Below are 26502 nucleotides of genomic sequence, written 5' to 3'. Positions count from 1 at the left end.
GAAACTGACAGTAGCAAAAGTTCTCCATTACACATTTGATGGTTTGCTGAGCCTGACAGTAGCAGATAAGTTCTCCATTATTGAAACCTGATGGTTTGGCGAAACTGACAGTAGCAAAAGTTCTCCATTGTACAAATTTGATAGTTTGCTGAGCCTGCTAGTAGCAGAAGTTCTCCATTATTGAAACCTGATGGTTTCATTTTGGCGAAACTGACAGTAGCAGAAGTTCTCCATTGTACAAATTTGATGGTTTGCTGAGCCTGACAGTAGTAGAAGTTCTCCATTATTGAAACCTGATGGTTTGGCGAAACTGGCAGTAGCAGAAGTTCTTCATTGTACAAATTTAATGGTTTGCTGAGCTGAGAGTTTATCCTCCCTATTTAATATTAAGGCCGATTTTCTAGAGTGCTATTATGAGACTAACACAATGCCTACTTTTATAGCCTAACTAGGCCAAGGGCCTAGCCTAGGCCTAAATAGGCATAGGCGCGCCTAGAGTGAAAAAAATAACTTTCAATTTTCTATATTTGTTTTCTTTCTAAAACCTAAGAACTAACTTCCTGAGAGTAGGGATGGCAAACTTTACAACTTTAGATGAAGTTTGTAAGAAGTCTCTAACAGGATCAACCCTAACGAATGCTCCACTTTCGGCATCAAAGATAGATTATCTTGATTCAAGCAAATTGCTTTTTATGCATACAATGGATGGGAACAAGGTTTGGAAATATTTTTATACCGAATCAACTTTAAATGCCACTTTTTGTAAATAATTATATAGGACTGAGATTCTGGCAAAACAATAGCTGCTAAAAATTGTATTGTAGGCAATGCAATTGCATGGTAGGTACATGTAAATAGTTAAAGGACCAATGTATATGTTTCTTAAACCTTTTTTTTTTTGGTATTTTATCAGATCATCATGGGTTCCTTCCTTCAACAAAACGATATCACACAACTTAATGAACATGCGAATATTGCACTAAGTTCCGAGCAAATTGACCGTTAAGTTTATATTACCTTTTATAATAATTTTTATTTAATTAAACTTTGTTTTCACTTTATAATTCAGGTTGAATGAGAAATGTTGCGAAGTAAGCAAAGAAAAGAAAGCATGTGAAAAACTAATGGAACAGTTAAAGAAAGCAAGAGATGAAATTAAGAAAGTAACTGATGAGAAAAAAGAACTGATGACAGAATTTGAAATGCACAAGCAGGAATCTTTGGATCGGTTTAAAACAGAAAACACAAAGTAGGTAGAAAATGCATTTGATAACTGTATCATGTTGATATGTACTAATTTCTAATCTATGTTAAAGATTAATGAACTTACAATTACATTATAGCCTCATATTATAATGTTTATTTAATTAAACTTTTAAACTTTGTTTCACTTTATGATTCAGGTTGAATGAGAAATGTTGCGAAGTAAGCAAAGAAAAGAAAGCATGTGAAAAATTTATGGAACAGTTAAGAAAAGCCAGAGATGAAATAAAGAAACTGATAACCAGTATGTACGACTTGTATATGAATAACCAAGCATTATTGTCATCCTGATCATTTTCATCATCAATAAAACCTATTCTTACGTTTTCTGGATGCGCCACACGATTATACTGCCGAGTCAAAAATGAATCTCAAAAGATCAGTTGCGTGAAATGGTCAATATTATCAGCTCCAGTCCCAAAGACTATTTTATGATTGTTTACTGTAGGCCTATTTGTGTTGTGTCATGATTGCCACCTTTATGCCTAACCTAAGGATAGATAACAAATTTGCATAATATGATCATCCTTTGCAATTTTCCTAGATATAAATGTAAATATAATGTTCGATACAAATAATAAAATGTGTTGCATTTTCGATAGCTCCATTCGGCAAACAGCAGGATTAGAATTACCGGCGAATGTGACACATGCTGATGACATTTACCGAACAAAGAAGTTCCGTGGATCATCACTTCCAACATCTGGAATATATCATTGCCACAAAGACAACCCACAATTAGAAGAAGAAGCAATCGAGAGCCTTACAAAGAATGTTAATGTCTTATTACATTATTATAATAATATTGATTATACAGTAAATGCCTAGGCCTACGGTAGAAAATACTTAACTTTAAGTCACTGTAGTCTGAAATCATTTGCATACTAATTTAAACACATTTTGTTTTTGATATCTTTCAGATGCCTCGATCACGGTGTTCCTAAATTATAGCCTACTTTTAGACTAATCGTGCAATATTGTCATTTTTATAATTATTCAATAATAAATAAATACTGTATATGACATATACATATATTTTTGATAACAAATAAATATTTTATGAACTCTTATAAAATACGGATATCTTGATGTTTATATTGTCTCTATTCTCCAACTATTAGAGTTTGTTTTTTTTATTTGATTTCCACAAATAATACATAAAATATTTTTTTATAAATAATTAGTTAAGTTTAAAAGTGGATGGTGGTAAAAATAAGTCTAAGATAATAGACTCTAAGCAGAGACCATCATCATTAACAAAATAGAAATACATTTGAGGTTATAGAACAATAATTAATTAGATACAATAGATAAAAAAATAAATATAGTATATATATAAAATTAAAGGTAGAGTATTTTATAATACAAATCTTTGGTGGCTGTACATGTCATCAGATGAGTACAGAAATGAGGGATACAAATGAAGCCCGAATTATTTAATAATTATTTGACAACTCGATGCTCGATCTTTCTTGTTAATCATGGATCTAGCTGTTGTATGGCAACACGTTACAACAGTAGTAGTGGCTAACTCCATGCGCTGTAGGGCCTACCATCAATGTACACTGTCGACAATATAGACCTAATTGGTAGTTTACGCGGGTAAAAAATACACGATGTTCACACACGACAGATTCGATTTAACTAAACTGAAAATGTTCATGAATGAAACTTGTCGGTTGTAGTAACGTAGGAAATACTACATAGTTCACAAGACAAGACAACAAGACTTTAAACTGTTTTGATTACACCGTTTTTTCGCGTTGTTTTCTTCAAAACTATAAAAAAAAGGGGGAAAAAAACCCGAAACAGTTCATGTTTCTAGGGCGATATCTCAGGTACCTGGTAAAACCGATAATGAACTTCTGAGCAATGAGAAAACACCGTCACCACCGCCTCACATGTGCGCACGCGATATCACCGACTGATATGATAAACATGTCATTAAGACAAAACGAGTTGAAAACACTGAACATCAAGTTATTTATAACCCAATTAACAATAACCTAGGCAATCTAACAAGATTGTGAGCTCCGGAGGGGTTTATCTTCGGTTTCGACAAGATTAGCTCCATGCTCTTTTAACAGATACTGCGCGCAGTAGAGAATATGTACATAGTATTAGTACAGTATTGTTGGTATTTGTCGCCTCCAGACATAAGATCAAAGGACTGTTATGAGTTCCTATCTCAGCAAGGCGAGCTCAGTGTTGTTTTTAGATTGCCTTGCAATAACTATTTCATTTTCTTTGACTGCAACCACAAAAGCAAGTGTGTGTGTGTGTGAAGTTTTAATTTTAGGATCAAGATTACAACATAATAAGGTTAGGCCTATTTCAAAAATTTATTTCAATATTGCAGTACAGTTATTTGGAAAATAAATAGTACATTGATTAATAATTTGTGTTGAATTCAATGTTTATGGTCACACGCCTAATATATAGAGAGATTACAAAACCTACTATTCACCAGGCAATCATTACAAACGATAATGCTACAAATATTTCCCTGCAAAATGTTTATACTGTTATTGAAGATACAGAAAAAAAATTACTCATAAACTACCAAATTAATTTTGCTACAATACAAAAACGAGAAAATGTCAACTGCACAAAACAATTGACAGAGATGTGAAGGCTGGTCAAGATACATTTAAAAGCAAAATGATCCGCAATTTGTCAGTAAAAGATGGAAGAAAAGGAATGGGTAACAATTAATGATACAAATTCAATATAAAAAAAAATATTTGTTTATACCCATCACCAATACTACACTATCTTTATTTAGAAAATTGAAACTACTAAAATAATAAATTATCTAGTCGTATAGTTGTTGTTGATAAAATTGAAAAGATCGGTGGTGGGAAATGTCTGGAACAACGGGAAGATAAATTGGTTGGTATGGGGTAGACGTTTAAAGATAATTTAACAGAAAATCAAGCCATGATGATGATTATTATTTATATAAGTAGAACTCCTAGTACATAAATAACAACCACATAGGTATAAATAACATCATAAACAGTTCTCAAATCTAAGATCTCTTTAATTCATCCTGTATTTGAATACGAAAGAATTTGGGTTTTTTTGTTCAGGGAATGTTAGGCAGTGGTTTGTCTGGCAATTTACTGTGTACTAAATACAAAGATTTAAATTAAAAGAAAACGAGACAAAGGAGTTTGATAATATACATTTCAGTTGATGGGTCTATTTTATGTTTTGGTTTAATTAATTTTCATGATCACATTTTAATATTACTTTTTTGACCATGACTTGCATACAACTTGTTGCTGTGACAACTTAAAAAAGTTTTTTTAATAAATATGATTGTTCCTACTCAATGTTTTTGTAGTCAGCATAAATATTTATCTAAACCATATCAAATAGCAAGGTCGACGATTACAAAATGTTGAAAGCCCATGCCTTTAAATTGAGCCTAATTATGAGATCCTTGTATTGTGCTGTGGCATGTTTGCAGCTATGAGATAACTCAAGTAACATGACAAAGCCAGGACGTTTCATCTACTACAGTATACTAATAAACAAAATATAATTAAACAAAATTTAAAAAAAATCTGTGTACATCATGATTGGTCCTCTGAATAAATATAATTATTTAAAGTACTAATGAAAACAGTCTAAGAATCAATATCAAAGTTTAAGTGACCAATAAATCAATCATAGTCTTTTAAATTTGTCATCGACCTAGGACGCATTATTCTACAATTGATCGAAACAAGAATCTGTACGTCAACACTGTGTTGAGGTTCAATGGTCATCATAAATAAAACCTCCATATTGATTTTGACAGCTGCAACAGAAGGCATGTGTAAATACACACCCCTTTTAAAAAGTAAAAACAACTAATTCATGGTACTAGTCTTAGATCTCTTAAAAACAAAAGTACTCTTCAATTACTACTAAAATTGTACTGTAATCAATGAAATTAAAAGAATGTTACTTGTACTAATTATTGTAAATTACTCTTATTACTTATGATGTCGATGTTGGTCGATTTGAAAATAAAATAAAAGAATTAAACTTGTACTAATTATTGTGAAGTTACTTCTTATGATGTCGATGTTGGTCGATTTGCAAACAGAACATCGATCACTGAAGAATCAGCCATAGTCGACACATCTCCAAATTCACGATTGTTTACAGCAATTTTTCTGAGAATACGGCGCATAATCTTTCCTGATCGAGTTTTGGGAAGACCAGGAGCATTCTGGATAACTTCTGGCTGTGCAAATGGACCAATCTTTGTTCGAACTACAATTAAAAACAGTTAAATATATAGTTTTATGTGGTTTTAGCACTTCAATAAAAAAAAAATAAATAAACTTGAGTTTAAAAATGAAGCATCCTTTGGGACACTCTTTTTAAGGGAACAGTCTTATTCAGGGATAACCCTATATTAAGTAAAAGGATTGTTTCATATGAACAAAATTAAGAAGCGCAATAAAAATGTTTTACAGCCAAACCTTAGAAGATACTTCCCCCCTCCCCCACCTATCAAGAGGTTTACTCCCTATCAAGGGGATATACCTATTATTGGGACACAGTGGTGTCGCTTTTGTATATGTTCTGCTGTATTATATATGAAGAGTGTCTTACCACAGTGTTTCAATTCTGTGATTAGCTCACTATCGAAGGTATTGCCATCAATTAAAGTAACAAAACAGTAACATGTTTCTCCTTTGATTTTGTGAGGTAGACTGACTACTGCCGCTTCGGCAACTTTAGCATGTTCCACCAATGCCGACTCAACTGCAGCGGTGCTGAGAAGATGGCCAGATACATTTACCATGTCATCTATGCGACCTGTGATCCATATATAACCATCTTTGTCACGTTTGGCTCCTACAATAAAATATAAAATTGACATTTTAGTATCATTAGGATAAAAAATAATTATCGGTTTAAATGTCTCTATATTCAACTGTATTTTGTATTGAAAGTCCTGATAACTTATCGGGTTGAATTTTCCTTTTTATATCATCAAAATTATTTTTTCATTTAACTGATGAAAAAAAATATGTTGATTGTGGAACTTCAACGATTAAGATCTAATGTCTGTAACAAGCGTATTTACCATCCCCTGTCTTGTAATAACCTGGAAACTGAGTAAAGTAGGTTTCTTCATATCTTGGATGATTTCCATAAATAGTACGCATAATACCAGGCCAAGGCTGCTTAAACACCTGTAAATGTACAGTATAAATATAAAGAATTAAAAAGGTAGCAGTCACAAAGTCCATTGCAGTTTTGTTTCATAAATTTATGTGTTTTTTTCTTATCTTGCATACTCTATGTCAAGCTGTTAAATTATCTTTTCTTATTCTAGCTGGATCTACTGTATTGACATTCTATTGACATTTATGGGCTGCCTTATACAAGCTTAGCTTTTTAGGAATGTTGCCCCTCTTATTTTAATCATATTTACTGTTAATTTTTATTTTCTATGAAAGACAAGAAGAGAAATAAATGTTACTTTGATTGATTGATTGATTCTTGCTTCTACTGTTAGAAAGTTATGTTTCCTATTAATAAATTTGTTTTAATGAACCAATGAAATACATTTTTGTTACAACCTTTTCAGCGGGTTCTTCATAACTAAAGCCGTGTTGTATTTAAATCTATATATAAATTTACGTAAGGGCATAAGTAAAATGATTTTAAAAAATAGCTCCAAATTAAAACATTTTCAACCTTCAACTAAATCCTTTTTAATTTTATTGACTACAACTAACCAGATATCCTTCTCCTACACCCTCAATAACTTTGCCATTTTCATCCAACAGTACTGGCACAATTCCAAAGAATGGAAACGTCTGAAACAAATATTATGCATAGTTATTGCTAGGCTAAAGTATGTGTGACTTAACTCTTTACATTCAACTCCCAGACTTGCACCTATCATTACAGAGTTCTCCAAGTTACTATAAGTAGGTAGTATATAACACCTTCAACTATGTTGGTACAAGTTCAATAATTATATGTGTAAGAGACAAAATGGCAATTTAATTGCTTTTCATGGTCGTTCTCTCATATATTCTATTTAGTCTGGTAGTTGAAGGGTTTAACCGGGAAAAAATAATACAAAAGAAATTTTTACATCATTGGAAGCGGAATTGTATGGAGAATAACATATCCAAAATCTACAAAAATCCATTTTCTTTTATTTTAAATTTGTATATGTTAGCAACCGCTAACTGTAGAGGCTTCTATTTGGTCTCAAATTGTTTACAACATACATATTTCTATTTGCTATAATGAAAATGTTTGTCAAAAAATGGCTGGACATTATTTAAAGTAAACCTATGATATTGAAAAATCTTCTATCTATCTTCTATGCCTATTTGTAGGAATATTAATAATAAACTACAATATACAGTAGTAATACACTAACAGATGATCATTTTATTAATAAGAAACTACTTACAGCAGCACCAGGTTTTGTTGGTGTACAGCCTGGTAATGGTGTCATAGTATGACCTCCCTAGAAAATAAAACATCAATTCATTTTTAAGCTGCGTTCCCACTCTGGAACGAAGCTTAAATGAATGACAAGCGACTTTGAATAATTCATCGCTTGTGATTGGTCAAATTACTTATGTTGTGTAATATTAGATTGTTTTACATGAGTGTAATATGAGTAAATGAAATGAAATTAATGATTAAAAGCATTTAAAATTAATGATGAAAAGCATTTAAAATTAATAACAGCATAGCTAATACAAATTTAAGGATTTAGATTATGATGGTCCTTAATTTCTATTTTAGTAAATTATTGGTCAATCAACTGACCTCTGAAAGCAATTAAGCTCATTAATGTTTGACCTACTGTTTCAGTCTGCCAGAATGTGTCCACTATTGAGCACTTCTTTTCGCCAATATTATTGTAGTAGAAACGCCACGCTTCTGGGTTTATAGGCTCTCCAACCGAGCCAAGAACTTTTAGTGAACTACGATCATATCTACAAAAAATACATTGAAAAAATGTATTAGAATAGCTAACACTGAACAAACAATTTAATAAAGGAGTTGTGGCTTGGTGGTTATGATGCTTGGCTACCAATTCAAGGTTCCTGGGTTCAAGTCCTGTCATATGTCAGGATTTTTTCTAATGACAAATTACAACTCCACTCCCAAATAAGACTTTGTTTATGTAGAGAATATGGTGTATATGTTTGTCTTGTGAACAGGATTGCCACCTTTAAGAAGGATAGTGAATGAATTCGCTTATGGTTATCCTTGGCAATTTGCTTAAATATATAATAAACATAAACAATAATAATAAAATATGTAATGTGTGAAATCTCACTTTTTGATGGGCTCATCTCCATATTTCATCAAAGTTCTGATAAGTGTTGGTGCTGTATAGAATTTAGAGACTTTGTATTTCTCAACAACCTGCCAACACCGCTCTGGTCCAGGGTATGTTGGAACGCCCTCAAACTACATTACAGAAAATGATAAATTATGCTAATTAGTTACTAAACATCCTAAATAATCAATGATAATATAGTACTGCAATTATTTCATTTTTCTCTATACTAACTATACATTTTGACGAGCTAAAAACTGTATAATATATTGTATGAAGATGTATACACAAATTCACAATTCTCAACATTATCCCATAATTTGATTTTTTTTTCATGTGGCCTAGTCCATTATGATAAAGGGGTGCTCTAGTAATGTTTAACTTTTTGTATCCAAGCCCTTTCTCTGGAGAGCATGGGTTACTCTCAGTTTATCCAGATAACCTAGGCACAAAATAGACTGATAAAGCATATAATTCATGGATTTTGAGGTACTGTATACCGTAGGGGCAGAAGTTATGAGATGTGTTCATGTATGGATGTCTGGAAATTGAGATTTATTCAAAGTAGATCAAAAATTTATTATCCTTGGCATCTCGCACTGTTATTCTTACCAGTACACTTGTGGCTCCATTCGCCATTGGTCCATAGGTGATGTAGGAATGACCAGTTATCCAACCAATGTCAGCAGTACACCAATAGACATCTCCATCGTGATAATCAAAAACATACTTGAATGTCGTAGCTGCATACATCATATAGCCTGCTTGAGTATGAACCACTCCTTTTGGTTTTCCAGTCGATCCACTGAAATAAACCATTATTCGTAAATTATATCAAATCAGGGCTTACTTTCTGATCAGCTCAATAATGTTAGGGATGATAATGGTGACAACATTGAATTTGATGAATACAAAATTGAGCCAAGTTGACCGATACTTTCTACTTACAACTTCTGTTTGTTTTTTTTATACCATATTTAATGTGGGTGATCCATCCAGCAATGGGTGATCCATCCAGCAACTGCTGATCATTAGGAGGTTCACAAGACAAACATATACACAACATGCTCTACATAAACAAAGTCTTATTACAAGTCTTTGGGAGGGGTGTTGTAATTTTGTCCTTAGAAAAAATGTGACGGGACTTGAACCCAGGACCCTTGGAGTGGTAGCCAAGCATCATAATTACCAAGCCACAACTCCATTCCACTTGAACATCATATAAGTATAATAATGAAAGTTCCATATTGACTGTTGTCTCACCTTGTGTAAAGCATAAACAAAGGGTCTTCAGCATCTAACCACTCTGGTTTACACTCCTCGCTGGCATTTGACATTACATCATGGTACCATAGATCAGAACCTTCAACAAAGTTAGTCTAATAAAAGAAATTCATAGTATGAAAAATATTTTTTTTTTTAAATATTACAGTACTTCTCATAAGCAGAGATCCCATGATTCTGGAGGTGGTCTAGCAGAGGCCACTGGAAAATAACATCTTACGAGACATGGCTAGTAGTGATTTGGTACCTCCTCAAAACTGTGCAATATTGTATGGCGTTCCCCATTTTATGTTTAGGTGGTTATTTTATACATTTGAATTTTTTTTTTCTCTAACTAATTTATTTAAAATGATACATATTGCACAACTAGAGATACTCTATTGTCTTCCACACCAATACCATAATCCTTAAGCACCAGTTGGATAGTAATGTCATGGCTTAGAAAGAGTAATACCATTTTACTATACAAATCCATGAATGCATTGCATTGTGGGATATTAATCAACAAGCTAAAATTGTTTTAGTATTGTTGCAATATTCTTATTCACACATGATTAAAATGAAAATCTTGAAAACTAATGATGGCTGGCAGATTGACAGTTGTCAAGCCTTGGCTATATTGGCACAGAAATGCCGTATAAGTTGCACATAATTGCTAAAAAAACAGGAGAACTTGGAGTGAATATATGACACAGATACAGTACTTACAACAAGTGACATGCATGGTCTCTTTGCAGCTGGTGATGACACTTTCTTATCACTTGGTGGTGACATTGGTCCAAGATGGCAAACCACAATCGTTTTTTTCACCTCAAACTTTTTCTCTTTACAGATCTTAAGAGCCCCATCAGCGATATCTTTCAGATTTACCAATTTTGTGCCTCTGTATACGCCATCTAATTGAAAAAAATATTATACAGTAAAATACTCCAAAAAAAGGCCATTCCAAGACATTTAAAGATATATTATTGTATTCCTGAAACAAAAACAATTTTAAAACAATTGTTTTGTTGAATAGTTATTTTAATAACTATTTAAAACAATTTTGAAACAATAAAATAATTCAATTAAAAATAACAATAGAAAAGATTGTAACAACCCCATGTTGTTCCTCCTTTTTTGCATTATTTTTTATAAAAAACATACTTTACGGTAATTCATAAAATAATTTAGTTTGATAAAAGTTATAAAAGAGAATGCAAATCTAACCTGCCGTAATTAATAAACAGCATTTTCCATCTAAGATTCTTTCTGCTAATGAGTCAGAAGAAAATCCACCAAACTATAAAAACGAAAATAATATAGATATATCATTGTGACAAATCTCTTAAAAATATACATTTAATTTTGTTATGACATTTTTTTAAATGACTTAAAAAAATATTACATTTTTTTAAAAATTAATAAGACATAAAAAATATTTGGGATCAGGTGCCGTTGCTGAAACATAATGCACTAAACAAAAGAACAAAAGCAGCAGTATTTTAACACATTAGCACACTCAATTAACAAATGGGACACCCCTATTTTCCTATCTTTTTATAATGGTATAGTCCATACAAGTCGAGGTGGCCGAAAACGGCACCTGATCCAAAAAAATAAATATTAACAATGTAAATAAAACAAATTTCATACATGAATTATGTTAAGTTGAATGATAGTAAACTATTTATTTTATTTGGTTGGCCATGTGAGGTCATGCACAAAGGTCATTCAATTGTTAATCAATAGTGTGAGTCAGATGAGTCAGATGCAAGTCAGCTCAGTTGGTTGGTTAAGTGTCTCACTTAAGCTCCCATTATACATTTCCTGTGCATTCTAACTGATCAATATTTTGAAAATGGAACAAGAAAGAATTATTTATCAAGATTCAGCCACAAATATAGTTACAGACGATGGAATGAAGCGTCAGAGAAGTAATATATCAGAAGTATATAGTAACAAGAGAAGGAAGTCTACTAGGCCAGAAAAAAAAGGAGAGAAATCAGAATGTTCCTTAGGTAAAATTATCATTTACCGTACTGCTTATTCTCCATATGTATTTGCTATGAAAATTGTGTTCTATATCTATTATATATCTTGCACTGATGAAGGGCTAGTGTTGCCCGAAAGCTCTGCTAACTTTTCTGGCTGTTTTACTTTATCTTTTTGATTTTTTTTTTTTTTTGTATCGCCATTGAGATAAAGCCACTGATACCCACAGCATTGTCATTTTTTCATTAATTTGCCTTTGGAATTATATTATTATACATTAATATAATTATTTTGGTGCCAAGCATGTACAGTACAGAAAAAGTCATTCAATAGACTGTAATGTAATAATAAGACTGGAAACTGTAAATGACCTGATTTCATTAAATTATAGTACAATATATTTCATTATACCGTATTGTGAAGTAGAATAATCTCATTCTCATGGAATATAATTAATGTTACTGTAGGATAAATTCGGAAAATAAATCTTTGATAAAATTCTTATATAATCCGAGTAAAATCCTACCCTAGGATTATGTTCACCAAATTGTGGATCTATACAGTACTTGATCGGATCCTACAGAAATTATTAGTTTTTAATTTTAATTATCAGTTGAAATTGAATTCATGTATAGTCTTAAGTCATAGTAATAATAATAGTACCACTTATTTAAGACTATCTAACAAAGAAACATTTAACACCAGTATGGGGAATAATGGAGGGTTGGAATTTACGGTCAGTCTAATTACCGAAAAAAACCGAAAACAACCTTAAACAACCGAAAACAACCACAAACAACCGAAAACAACCATAAACAACCGAAAACAAAATAAAATAATCTAAATACCGAAAACAAATGTGTATAATATTTTTTAAATGTCGCCCTCTATTGATGGGTGTTTCTCAATCTAAGACCATAACAGAGACAAAACCGCGCGCGCAAAAGCCAAGGAAGACCCTACCCTACGATGGTAGTGTGCACAAAATACAACTAAAAATCATGCAATCAATCAATGATAACATCGCATTTACTTACAGAATCTATAAAAATATTTTAATTTTAGTCTTTCGATTTTTGATCCAGAAACCAGCGCATTACTCCTTACAATAATTGTGAATATGTTAATCCATAGTATATAAAGTATATTGACTATGGTTAATCATGATCGATTTAATTATAGATTTTCAAAGATAATTATACAAAGATACTAGGGACTATAAAGTATACTTAAAACAAGCTCACTATAAAGGATTCACAATAAAATCTATTCAGTAAAATTACTGTAGTCGAGTAAATAACTTTTTTATCCTTAATCGCTTCAGTATTCACTTAATAAGTGACGAAAACCGGGGACGAAAAAACGCAAAGTTAGGTAAAATCATGCTTTGTTTTTGAAAAGACTAAAAACGAAATGTGTTTATAGATTTTGTAAGTAAATGTAATCTACGGTGTATTTCATTGAATTTGTACGATTTTGAGTTGTATTTTGTGCACACTACCATTTCTTAGGGTCTTCCATGACTTTTGCGCCTCTGTATGGTCTTAGCTTTAGAAACACCCATCAATAGAGGGCGACATTTAAAAAAATATTATACAAAATTTGTTTTCGGTATTTAGATTTTTTTAATTTTTTTTTCGGTTTGTTTTTGGTTGTTTACGGTTGTTTGTGGTTGTTTTCGGTTGTTTTCGGTTATTTTCGATTGTTTTCGGTTGTTTTCGGTAATTAGACTGACCCGGAATTTATATTAAAATACTGCTATTCTTTAGGTGGACAGTTAATACAATAGAGGCACTATTACCAACAATAAAATTATGTTTGAATCATTGATGTAATAATTAATGTATAAGTTAGGGAACATGTTATACATGTTCATGTAAATTGTGCTAGGATGTGGTTAGTACTGTAGGATCACCCACACTAAAAATTCAGGCACCCACCCTCAAATGAAACAAAATAATCATTCAAATGGATTTAAGGTCAATTTGCATTTAATTACTGAACAAATATTTAATGTTTCATATGAATGGATTATTATTTATACATACAACAACACTCCTAACCCTGTAAAGTAAATTGTTATTTCCAAATTATATACGGTAATTTATTTTGGTTTGTTGAATGCAAAACCCTTTTAAATTGGACAAAGGCTATAGGTTAAACCAATAGCAATGAAAGATCAATTATACAGATGGTGTACAGTACCCTGTATGTTTCAGGGAAGGGCGAAAAAATTGTAAAATTAAGTGTTTTATCTTTTATATTGTATTTTTTACAATTCAGGGGGGACCAGGCTGGGTCAATTAATTAAACAGGAACCAACAACAATACTTTCACAAAATCGCCCTCAACAAAGTGAACACAGTGATTCAGATAGTGAAGAAAATGAATTTATAAAAAAGGTAAAGATCGAAGAGGATGTGAATATGATACTAGAAGTTGCATATGTGGATGAAGAAAAAGAAGAAACTAATGATGATAATTGGAGCAAAAAAAAGGAATATGTTGATTCTTGCTGTGCAAATTGCTTGGTCTTAAAGAAGGAGATACAGAAGCTAAAAGAAGAATTAAAGAAATCTAAAAAAGAAGCTGTACCAGGTAATATATTAAAGTACTAAGCTGACATTTGTAATCTATGTATTCCTAAACTGTGCCATTCTGTTTGGATATGGGTACCTACTTTTTATAACCTTGTGGAGACCCAATTCACATCATGATTTTTATTTTTACCAAGGTCTGATTGATTTAAATATAGCTGTGTCCTACTAACTACATAATCTGACATTTTCAAAATTGGACTTTTAATTTCAAACTTTATCTTTCAGTTCCTAATCAAGGTGTGTTGGACTACTTTCAATCTGTTATTGATACAATGAATGGAAAGACAATTAACTCTAATTATGAAGAAAAACATACAGTAATGGAAACAATATGTCCATCACCAGTAAGTATACTGCAGTCTTGATGGGACACTACACTACTAAAATATATAGTAACCATTAGGAGATTACTATCAAGAGGCTTGATATCTCACATAGACTTTTTCCTTCTAGCCTCAACAACAGGTCCAACTAGTTAAAGATTCTCCTGTATTCATGGAAACCAGTGCCTTGCTGGAGAGTCTGTCATCAGCAACAGATGACCCGTTACAACTTCTGCGTAATCTTATCAGATCTACATTCACACCAACTCAACTGATGGATGCTGGAGGTTTAGGTCTTAGAAGAGGACACTCTACAAAACCTCCACTTGACACTACTGTTTGTCAAACACTAAAAAGTAAGTGCATTGCCATACTACAGTATAATGCTTAGTTGTTGATTGCTCTAAAGGTATTCACACATTGTGTGTAAAATGTTTCCAGCATTATTTTAATAAGGTATTGTTAAATCAAATGTTTTGTCATTTCTGCAAGCCACTATTTTGGCTGAACGTTTAGTGTTAAACATCTTCGAAAGGTGTCATATTTTACAGTCAGAAAGATTATTTTTTAGAGGTTAGGTGTAAGTTTAGCTATTATGATTTCTGCATTGACACATTGGGAAAAAATAATGGCAATGTACCCTGGTCATTTTCTGTATGACATGACTATGCACACTTTATCATGTATATTTCTGTGTTGCTTCTAGAGTCATGTGGAGAATTTCCTACAGGTGTGGATGAAGTTGTGACAATATCATCAGATTGTGTAGCAATTTGATTTAAATAACATGAAACCAATGGGTGATTGGGGTCATGGTGTGGGGCTTGTGCTACTATACAACACTGGTTTTGATTTAACCATTTTCTTGCTAACCCCTTCTTTTACAGCCTACATTATGAACTGGTGCTATAAATATGGAAAGCCTACTCCAAAGGAGAAAGATTTGAATCGATGTTTTGCTGATACGATAACATATGCTCGAAAACAAGCAAGTCGGAAAGAGAAACAAATAGAACGCATAGCTTATATAAGGAACAATTATTATAACACTAGTAGCCATTTTCCCGTCCAATGAATGGGAACATCTAATTAGTGAATTCATGATGACCAATATGTGACCTTTCTTGCTTTCCACAAGAAAATTGTTGAAATATAATTTAAATAATTTTTATAAAGAAGATGTTAGTTATGTTATTATACTGTAATTTTTTATCCTAAATTTTATAATTATATATTCTAGGTTATTTTTTTTTTATTTTTTTAGTAATGTGTTTTGTTGTGGGTCCCTACGAGACAAGTTTTTAACTTCTAGAAGGGATCCATGATAATAATGACTACCAATTACTGCTTTATCTATGTTCACTTTAATATCTTTTTTCTATTTTGTATATATTCATTCATTATTATCTAAATAAATATTATCTGAAGCATCTGAAGTTGTTGTAATATAGGTGAATGGCTAAAGGGGAATTAAAAGGTGCCTCATCATCTCAAACGGCGTGAAATTCTGTCAATAACGTGTTTTGGGTTAGTGCTGTGTTAACAGAAGTATTTACTAATTTGGAAATTAAGCTACTTTGTAATTTAATGTACTTGTAGATCAATTAAAATACCAAGCTAAGACAGCATTTCTTATTTCTTAGTTACAAACATTTATGACGAACAACATACCACAATAGAGTGAACGGCACCAATCCTTGCGCAAGCTAACATAGCAACGACTAGCTCTACAATCATAGGCATGTAGATCGCAACATGGTCTCCTTTCTTGATTCCTGTATAGAAGCAGTTCAAAATAACAAATAAACATTTTAAATACATTGTTCAATTTGTTATGCAATTTTAAATAACATTTTAACTTTTGTCTCTGGAAATAAATGTCATATGTTTTATGACAAATAAAATGAATCTGAATTTGTCTATATACTATTTTAACACCTAACAGTATACACTGTAGTTGAACATCGTATACTCTATCTCTAACAAACATTTCAATTTCTATCAACTAAAGCCGAAGTATAGTCATGTACCAGGACCAAACTCTATTAGTCACTACGGATAGACTTTCTACATCAATCAATGCTTCTATGAACGGATGACTTTTGTAATGTTTTTGATTCCGATCCGAGGAAATTTCCTCATAATAACGCTATAACAATTTAAAGCACTGAAAGAACACTGGATGGATGCATCACCATCTGTGTACTATTCAATTCTGCTTAATAAACATTGATTTTTGTCAAATGCCATTGAAATAATAAACGCCGTGGCTAAAGATACGGTACCGTATCCTAATTTCCGTCTACTAAAGGTACGGTAAAATTGCATTACGTCATAATCAGCCAATGGGGTGCTGGTACGCGTGTGACGTCATCGTATAAGGACTTTGGATTGTTTTTTCACATCGCGAATGCAGCGCCTATCGACGAAGCCAGGCTGCATGGACCGGATGTGTGGGCTGATGATTCTGTGACTCAGCCTCGGGGCTAGACCTAGCAATGTTGAATCCAGAATCGTCGATGCTGTAGTAATAGAGCAAGATCATGGGTTGGTGGACGTTACATAAGCGTTTTAAACATGCACTCAATCTCAAATATTATTTCATTAATTACAACATTATACACTACACTACAGTAGAAATATGTTGATAGCCAAATTAGAAGTAAAGGAATTATAATTCAATGTTGGAAATTGTGAGTCAAAGAATATATATTCTTTGGTTGCGTCGATTTCATTCGTCCATAGTTACTATGAGGGTTTTATTTTTATTCCAAATGGCCTATTTAGGCCTATATTTTTTAATAAACTTCGTTTACAGATGGTGACCATAAACAAAAAGCAAATGCGGACAATAAAGGGGCCCTCAAATACTATGATTTAGACAATAGGCCTAGCCCAGGTCTTAATTAGTCACAAACAAACTCATATACCGAGGCTATAGGTTATAGCATGGTTATAGTACGTAGTAGGCGCCTCTTTTGAAATGGTAAACTTCTGTATTCTAGAATTAAAATTAACATGGGTTGGCCTATCAATAATAGCAGAGGTAGGCCTAGGCTACAGTTAGTTTTTGTCACACGACGGGGATATTTTATAATAGCGTTAAATGAAGCATAAAGAAAATGTTAAGCCACCGGTTGATCACTGTTTTTATTTCGCGATATGAAAAAAAAAATCCCAAGTCCTTATACGATGACGTCACACACGTACCAGCACCCCATTGGCTGATTATGACGTAATGCAATTTTACCGTACCTTTAGCAAACGGAAGTTAGGATATGGTACCGTATCTTTAGCCACAGCGAATAATAAATTATTTCAATATAAATTATTTCAATATACAGATTATTATTTTTAAACTTACCGAGATCTTTCAAGACGTTGGCAAACTTGCATACTTGTTTGTATAGCTCTCCATACGTGATTACCTTGCTATCATCTGGATCATTACCTTCCCTGCAAAGGCAAAAAAGTAAAAACCTTTCAAAATTATTTCAAGATAACATTTTCTTTGTAGGGCTCAGGAAGAAACCGGTAAAAGATAGTAAAAATAAAATATTGATAGTGCAACACCATGCACATCAAAAAGAAGTATATCGTTTTTGTTGATATGATTGCTTGCTGTTTGAATACGCAGGTCTATTCAGGCGATAGGCACATACAGTACATGTATACACCCTTTTTGACAATTTGTTGTCCTTTTTGGCGTTTCATGATTTTGGGTGTTTTATAACCGGCGGCCGAAATGACTGGCGGCGGGTGTCACGAAACCTAAGACCACGAAAGCTAAGACCCCCTAAGACCTAAGATCACGAAAGCTAAGACCCAAGACCTAAGATTACAAATTCTAAGATATACTACAGCTTAAAAACAATACTTGTTTATCCATACATAATTTTAAACACAGTAGGTTTCATTTATTACCATAAATATAATTTAATACTACCGAAAAACATAGATAAAACTCACATTATTTTCGCCCGTTGAGTAAATGTATATTTTTTCTTTACAACAAACAAACTTGACGGGTTGTTTGTTGGTATATATTTACTCCAATGTGTTGGTTCAGAGGATGTTTTTCTTACGCACCTGCCTTTCTTGTATTTTGACTCCAAATTTGTTGACTAACTTTATCCTGAATACCACACTTTAAAATTAGGACTTATAAGTACTTTCAGAAGGAGAAACACATAATAACAAATAAATAAATCCTTTAAATTGATGATTTTACAGGCGTGTTTCTTTGTATACTGTAATGTAACTCCTCGAGCTCCCCGCTCAATGTTTTTGTTTCTATGGAGCGCCAAAAGAGCAACAATAATAGTACAAGTATAAAAACAGAAAGAAAACGAAACAAAAAAACTTGATTGATTTTTAAGTTAAAATTTATTTGCCAGTATTTATTTCTTCGTACTTGCATGATTATACTATTATCATTACAATTTTAATTTTACATTGTTTATGTAGATGGACTCCACAGAGTTTTCAGCCCTCTACATAATTTTTGCTCTTTTGACGTTCCATAGAAACAAAAACATTGAACATGGGGTAGGCCTACTAGTGTACTATACTGTCTGTAGGCTAGTCATTTTGTGTGCGAGAAAAACGTCTGTAAAATCATCAATTTAAAAATGTATTTGTTACTTTTTATGTGATTCTTTTTCATGAAAGTGCCAATTCTAAGGTGTGGTATTCAGAATAAATGTTGGGAGTTAAAATACAAGGCAGGTGCGAAAGATAAATATTTGTAATCTTAGGTCTTGGGTCTTAGCTTTCGTGATCTTAGGTCTTAGGGGGTCTTAGCTTTTGTGGTCTTAGGTTTCGTGACACCCGACTGGCGGCCGATATGCACTGTGACCATTACTACTGCTAGGCCTAGGTAGGCCTAGTCTATATTAGTATAGCCTAGGCCTATATATTATTAATATAGGCCTAGGTAGGCCCATAGCATAGTAGCCTTTTTATAGGCCTAATTATATTGACTCACCAATAAAAACACACGTTGTCTTTTTTGCCATTTTCAACATGACGATCAAGAACATTATAACATACATTGGTAACGGCTCCTTTCATCCATTCAACAAACACTTTATTTCCATCTGAAACATCAAAATTGTAATTAAGAAACTTTCCTGTCGGCTGCTTCTGAAAGTAAAAGTCTTTTGAGATTTTAGTCCAAAAAATTTCAGGGTCATTCACCGATTCTTTGTACATTTCTTCATACTGTTCCATCGACTTTACATGCGCTATATTTTGTACTTCAGTCGCCGGCGCATATATATCTTCAGACATCTTTTAGTCTTAAATCTAGGCTAGGCCTACTAATCGTGGTTAATCTATCTACTAGAGGCTAAACTGACGTAGGCCTAGGTGGGTGTCGAGTCGATGCAAGGCTTCTCTCTCTACGTACTTTTGTGTTTTGCAAATTCGTCTAGTCCTAGACAGTTTCCAGAGTTACCTTATTTTAAAATTTCTAAAATAACATTATAAAATAAAATAAACGATTACCACATTAAGAATATCATATTTTCTGAACCTGTAAAACAATGTACAAAATATAATAATTACATGCATTTTAATCTGTTAAATAAATATAATATTATTTAGTTTATTTCTGGCAAATCGGACGCTTCTATTTTTCTCCCAGGTACGCGTCGAGTAAAATCAATAATGAATGAGGGCGCTATATTGATTTTATGCAATTAATATCACAATAGTCAATTTCTATTGACTATTATATCACAAATTCATTATTTTGTAGCAAAATGTAATTATACTGTAAAATGTCTTCCAAAATAAAAAGAAATACACAAACAGAAATGATGTAACTCGTATTGCCAATAATTATCTCTTGTCCAAAATCTATCATAATAGATGGGTTGCTTAGCAGTAGGCCTACCAGCCTTCGAATACATACATTTTCTTTTTAATTGTCAATAATAAATCGATGATCAACACAAATTGTATTACAGTTTTCTATGCATAGGCTTAATAGGCCTGGTTGTTTTTCTTTTCCTTTTTTTTTTTTGGTCTATGTCGATGTATTCCGACTTATTCACCACTTTCGCCAGGCAATAGTATAAACAAGTATAGAAAGAAGTCTGGCTCTACCCATGGTGAAATAAGATCATGTGTATTTACCTACCTGGATATGCCTACCCACTGACTATACAAAATTGGTTTATGAACCACCCGCTGACAAATAAACTTTTCTTTGCGATAGGAATTTTACCAGAGGGTTTTCGAATCAAACTAATCACCATCGGTAGGTAAAGCGCCTATATATGCTAGCTATATTTATTATTTTACTTCGTATTATTGTAAAACTTATATAGGCCTATCTAGATAAGATTGCTGCTTCCTATGTCACTTAGTACAACAATGGGCCTTTCATGGTTTTCGTGGTAAGGATTTTTACATCGCGCTTTTGTTCATTGTCATACCAGAGAAGATCAGTGTGATCCCTGGTCAACGCATTGAATGAACAAGCATTGTACAGGGCTCAACGAATTTTCAAACGTTTTGTTTGTTAAGTATTTTACCTGAATGGAATAAAGCTGAAAAATTCAGCCTGAAATTTGCATTGTACTAAAGAATCGAACCGTCGAATTCAAGATCACGTGCCGGAGTTATTTCACCGAAGTGTTTCCTGAGTTGCCATTATAATTTTCCAATATGTTGCAATCAAGACCAGTGGAATATTTGTTAAAAGCATGGATATTACTATGCTTTAATGGTAAGTGGACTTTGCACTTAATTTTAAATCTACCCGATATGCGGCATCGTGAGAAACAACTATCGGGCTCGCGGGTACTCCAACTTGGGTAAAGAGATTATTGTCTCTTGCTTATGTGAGTAAATGGGTCGAGTCCCAAGGCTGGTTAATCAAGTTTTTATTGCAACAGCAATATTAGTTAATTTAGGCCTATGTAAAATGTAGGTCTATTATTCCTATTGAAATATGCCTTTCACCTTCTTATATCATTAGGGCCATCATTCGTATAGATATTATGATACCTACAGATGCAACACTCAGAATGTGGGCGTGGTCATGGGTAGTTTGAAATTAAAGTAAAACACTGTATCTGAACTCGATTTCAAGATGGAAGTACGACTTTGATGCTGTGATATATCTTGGCGTAAAATTATGATATGACTGCATGTCTCGGTTTTATACTTTTTGACAAGGCTTGACTATCTAGCCTATTATCGAAACACCAAACACATAGACCTAACATTTACTATAGTCAATGATTAAGATATCGTCACACTTGTTGCTATGATTCTGCGCAATCCCAACGTTACATATAGCGTGTAATATGTGCTATTTCCTTAATATTATAGGCTAAATTATAATGGTAATATAGGCCTAAAAAGAAATATCGATACTATCGATTACATTTGGAATAAATGAACAATAGACCTATTTGATGACGACGCGTCATGGGGTCTACTGGACAAGTTGTCCCGTCAAAAGGAACAGAGAAAGGTACATTCATTCCATGACATTAGGCACATGGGGCCTACATTTTAATATACAGTAGGCCTATTGGTTAAAATGTTATTGTAGCACAACAGTACTTCAAAATACAATAATAAGTTAACACCACCATGGTCGCTTATCATTTGACATCGGGTTATCTTCAATGTGTTTGCTAACGTCTTATGTAAACCTTTCGACAGAAAGTAATAATTGCTCTAAGTATGAGGAGCTAAAACAATGTGCATGTCACTAACATAGGCGTTAGACAATTGTTATTTTAATGTGTTCGTCACACAAAATTTTCCCAACGGCACTACTGTATATAATAAGCAAAAAGCAAACGAAAGAAATAGTAGGCCTATAAAAATAACGAGGCCTATAAAAATAACGAGACCTATACTTTGGTATAATTATATTTAATCTAATTTTAGGTTTATTGGCTCAAGAAAATGAAATGATGAATACTGACACCATCCCAACAAGTGCATCAATGGAACACGTGACAGTAATACATTCTACTGAAACAACACCGTATGATTCTATTAATAGAACTAAAAAAGTATCGGTGTTTTCGACTGAAACTAGTCGAACAACATTCGCAATGGAAAGCACACAGTTTTTAGAGACAAGCCAATCAGATGTTCAGTCAACAATTCTTACGTCTAAGGCTATAATAATGTCTACGTCACAGGCGGTGGTATTGCCATTGACTACGTCTTCTATTTCTGGTGAGTCGAGTATAGGCCTGACATTATTTCTTTATCATACCATTAGACATTCTTCATATCCACATCATCGTCTCATCACAATGATCAGCAACTGTCCATCAAAATAGATTTACAGTCCAACTTGTTGTATTTTTATATTTCATTGTTTCTTCCCAGTGTCTGATAAAAGTATATACATCTTAGTTGGAGCAGCGTGTACTGGTGCTCTAGCACTAATCTTTTTCATCATTCTAACCATATTTATTTGCAAGCGGTGAGTATTTGGTTTTCCTCTTTCTAATTGTTTCACAGAATTTCAAAATCGTATTATCCTTTCTTTTTGATGAGTTAAAAGCATTTTAACATTAATACTGTTAGTTTATAGGATCTGTAAGATGATAGCAAACTATGTATTATTTGTATTATGTACTGACATAGGATTTTGACAGATCTACTATATTTTTCTTCATATGGATTTAGAGGTCCACCATCACCAATCAGATGATTTAATACAAATAATTACTATTTTATTTACATGCATCTAGATGCCGGAAGAATGAGTACTCAAAGGCTTCTACTGAACCTGAATACGATGATGAAAAGGGTGACATTAGTGGTGCACGATGGGTATTTAACGACAGTCGACAAGACTGGTTGTATGATGGAGCAAATGATGAAGAAGATAATCAATATGTAGGTCCATTAGCAGGTAAAATTGGCAAACGGTCAAGTTTAATGGACAAACGATACAAGCATGACGGTGAAACATTTGGACGTACTAGTCCGTCTGGCAACCGTAAACGAGCTCCTCTTGTAATAAATGAAACTACAGACACATCTGAAAGTTTATACAATAAAGAGGAAACAAAAACAGATGAAATTATGTTAACCGAAAGTAACAATGTTAAGAACGGAAAACATAATGATAAACGTGATGTAATAGCGGAAGACATAACTAACGCGGATATTGCAGAAACCCATATTGACGACGAGCTGAACGTTACGACAGACAATGATCCTATTGTATAGATAAGAATACTGTAGTCGTCCACAACGGGTTTAAAATAAATTCTACAGTCACAGAAACGGCTATATAAAATGGGCTTTGTTCGTTTCAATAGACAGTAAGAACAGATTTCAATGTAGTTAATGTAGAAAAGAATTTGATTATGCATTAATATCTGACTCATTTTTGCCTAAATTCATTTGAGAAACTTACGGTTATACGATTGGAAAATTGGTCGTTGTCAGTCTTGTTGGTTTTCATTGATGCTGTGGGACTGAAAAACCAAATACCTACACCTACAAAACAATTGCAGTACTAACCGCCGACACTTCGTTTTATCATTACAAACTGTCTGTTGTATTTAATTATCCTTGCCAGAATACTAATAGCTTATCACAATTCACATTCAAATAATTATCACTTAATTAGTCTACAGGAGGAAAAATCGTTACAAATAATAGTAGGCCTACAAAATGACCAAAGTAAATCAACCCTCTATACATAATCTTTTTTTTAGTATACCTTCCTAGTTCTCAAACCGACTTGTCTTTAAAATCCGGTGGTTGTAGCCTACATGCTCTATTCTATTTTTAGCACACGGTATACGTTAGAAATAATTGACGGTTACATAAGGCGTAACAAAGTCAACTAATACAGTATTATTTTGTATATCTAGGCCTTTGTTTTTAATGGTTTTGTAATATTATTGGCTACTACAAAATGTAATTAAATATACGTATTTCAATTTTGTCGCATTGATATAAATCTATGTTGGATGGAGTATATACAGGGTATTGGGAAAAACCGGATACAAGCAACTAATGATAAAACACAAGGTTTTTTTCTTTCTATCGACTAATGGTTCCGTGAGGTTTTTGTGTACGGGCGTCAATTCTGCATCATGTCTTTATATGACGAATTCAACAGTTGAACGCAAAGATGGCGTATTCTGAAGAACAAAACAAACAAACAATGTAAAACTACATACAAATATTAATACACAGACCTATAGATTCATTGCGAGTTGAACACAGCTGATCTGAGTGCACTTTTAAATCCTATAAAGGTGTGTCAAGTTTCCTGTGATTAAGTAAAGTAACCTACCGTACCTAAAACACTGTCGACACTACTCCACATAATTGCATTGTATTGGGTCTATTATAAGAAAACGGGCTACAATGTTGTTTAGGCCTAAATGTATCGGTGTAATACCCAGTATACTTATGTTCTACTGTTTAATGTGTGGACTTGAAGCAAACGGTAAGTAAGAATACAGTGGTATTTAAAAAAGCGATATAGGTCTAGAGATAAAGGAAAGAAGCAAGCCTAATTCTTCTTCATCATCTATAACCAATGATATTGTTGTTACTCATTAAGTTGATCGAAAGTCAGTATTAACAATTTATATAACGTACCTGCAGGTGAACTATTGATTCTTTGTTATGTTTATGTTAAATTGAATGATTTTTACAATGGCATCTATGCATATCATATTCATTCTACATAACTTCCAGAATGTTACACAAGAAGCGATGCTTCAGACTACAGAGGTTTCTTGAGTAGAACAAAAAGTAATAAGAAATGCCAACGTTGGGACGACAACTGGTCAACACATTACCCAAACTCTGGTTTGAGCAATAGCTACTGCTTATAGTGAGGCAGTCAAGTGATGGTCTAAAAATATATAGGCAAATATATATGTAAGATATACCGAAGTTTTTTTGGAAATTCCTGTGAGTTTTGTTGTTGAAACATAATTAAACATGATTACAATCTTATTTTCTTTGTGGTGTTATTCTAAATATAAAAACAAAAGAAGGTTAGGTTAGGTCTACCTAATAATGTAGGCCTAACTATGCCATAGATACAATAAATAGAGTCACCTTTTGGCATGTTGTTTTTTTCTGCTATGTTTTAGTTCTTGAATTTCAGACGTAACAACACAAGGAACCACGTTTTATAAGACTACTTCTACAACTCTACTAATAAAATCGAATTCAGATCGTCCATATCCAAAAGTTACAACAGATGAAGATTTGCTTTCAACTCAGAACTCATTTCGGTCTTCTAATTCAACGTAAGTAGGACTAGACGACAATTCATATGGGTAACATGTGTAATACACACAGGATAATCACAAAAACTAACTTAGCAACATACTTATACTAATGTTCTTTATATTATCGTAATGCGTTGTATACCACGGTTCAATGGTATAGCATATTTCTACATGCTGATATACACAAATATAATTATAACTAAATGATTTTTGTAGGTATAATAATCACATGCAGTCAACGGAAACAATGTCTACTGTTTTAAAAAAACAAGGTAGGCCTAAGTAACCTAGTAATTTGTTTCTAATTCAAAGGTATGTGTACGCATTAAGAACATTTTTATCATTATTTTCATTTCGAACTTTGTTGTTTTCCACTCGATAAAATGTATTCATATTGGTTTATGCGCATGTATATTTGTATTTCCATTTTATGATGTGAAAAAAATTCAAACCATGCTGTGGCTCAGGAGTTCATG

The 26502-nt window shown here is 32.9% G+C and overlaps 3 protein-coding genes across 6 annotated transcripts; 2 read left to right on the top strand and 1 right to left on the bottom strand.

The window, feature by feature from the left end:
* Positions 1-3581: 3581 nt before the first annotated feature.
* LOC140052390 (acetyl-coenzyme A synthetase, cytoplasmic-like) lies at positions 3582-20339 on the bottom strand. 3 transcript variants are annotated; one of them, XM_072097995.1, is made up of 15 exons: positions 20280-20339; positions 19759-19870; positions 18136-18227; positions 16443-16546; positions 11084-11156; positions 10583-10770; positions 9854-9969; positions 9203-9395; positions 8588-8721; positions 8108-8240; positions 7706-7762; positions 7014-7094; positions 6356-6464; positions 5878-6123; positions 3582-5532 (listed from the first exon to the last, which is right to left on the bottom strand). In XM_072097995.1, exons 2-15 carry the CDS (start codon positions 19842-19844, stop codon positions 5330-5332), a joined length of 1815 nt encoding a protein of 604 aa, XP_071954096.1. In that variant the 5' UTR covers positions 19845-19870; positions 20280-20339; the 3' UTR covers positions 3582-5329. The 3 variants fall into 3 exon arrangements, with proteins under 3 accessions (XP_071954096.1, XP_071954095.1, XP_071954094.1); XM_072097994.1 differs by lacking the exon at positions 20280-20339 and having other exon boundaries at positions 3582-5206; positions 5288-5532; positions 19759-20171; XM_072097993.1 differs by lacking the exon at positions 20280-20339 and having other exon boundaries at positions 19759-20171.
* LOC140052391 (uncharacterized) lies at positions 11620-16648 on the top strand. The gene is made up of 5 exons (XM_072097996.1): positions 11620-11874; positions 14132-14446; positions 14674-14792; positions 14902-15127; positions 15659-16648. Exons 1-5 carry the CDS (start codon positions 11715-11717, stop codon positions 15844-15846), a joined length of 1008 nt encoding a protein of 335 aa, XP_071954097.1. The 5' UTR covers positions 11620-11714; the 3' UTR covers positions 15847-16648.
* A 781-nt stretch (positions 20340-21120) lies between the features above and the next one.
* Positions 21121-24790, top strand: LOC140051367 (uncharacterized). 2 transcript variants are annotated; one of them, XM_072096561.1, is made up of 5 exons: positions 21420-21507; positions 21760-21879; positions 22686-22982; positions 23139-23235; positions 23507-24789. In XM_072096561.1, the coding sequence occupies exons 3-5, from the start codon at positions 22709-22711 to the stop codon at positions 23988-23990; spliced, it is 855 nt and encodes a 284-aa protein (XP_071952662.1). In that variant the 5' UTR covers positions 21420-21507; positions 21760-21879; positions 22686-22708; the 3' UTR covers positions 23991-24789. The 2 variants fall into 2 exon arrangements, with proteins under 2 accessions (XP_071952661.1, XP_071952662.1); XM_072096560.1 differs by lacking the exon at positions 21760-21879 and having other exon boundaries at positions 21121-21507; positions 23507-24790.
* The last annotated feature ends 1712 nt before the right edge of the window (positions 24791-26502 follow it).

This window comes from Antedon mediterranea, chromosome 6 (assembly GCF_964355755.1).
Source record: "Antedon mediterranea chromosome 6, ecAntMedi1.1, whole genome shotgun sequence".
Lineage (NCBI taxonomy): Eukaryota > Metazoa > Echinodermata > Crinoidea > Comatulida > Antedonidae > Antedon > Antedon mediterranea.
This window is presented reverse-complemented; position numbering and strand designations above follow the sequence as displayed.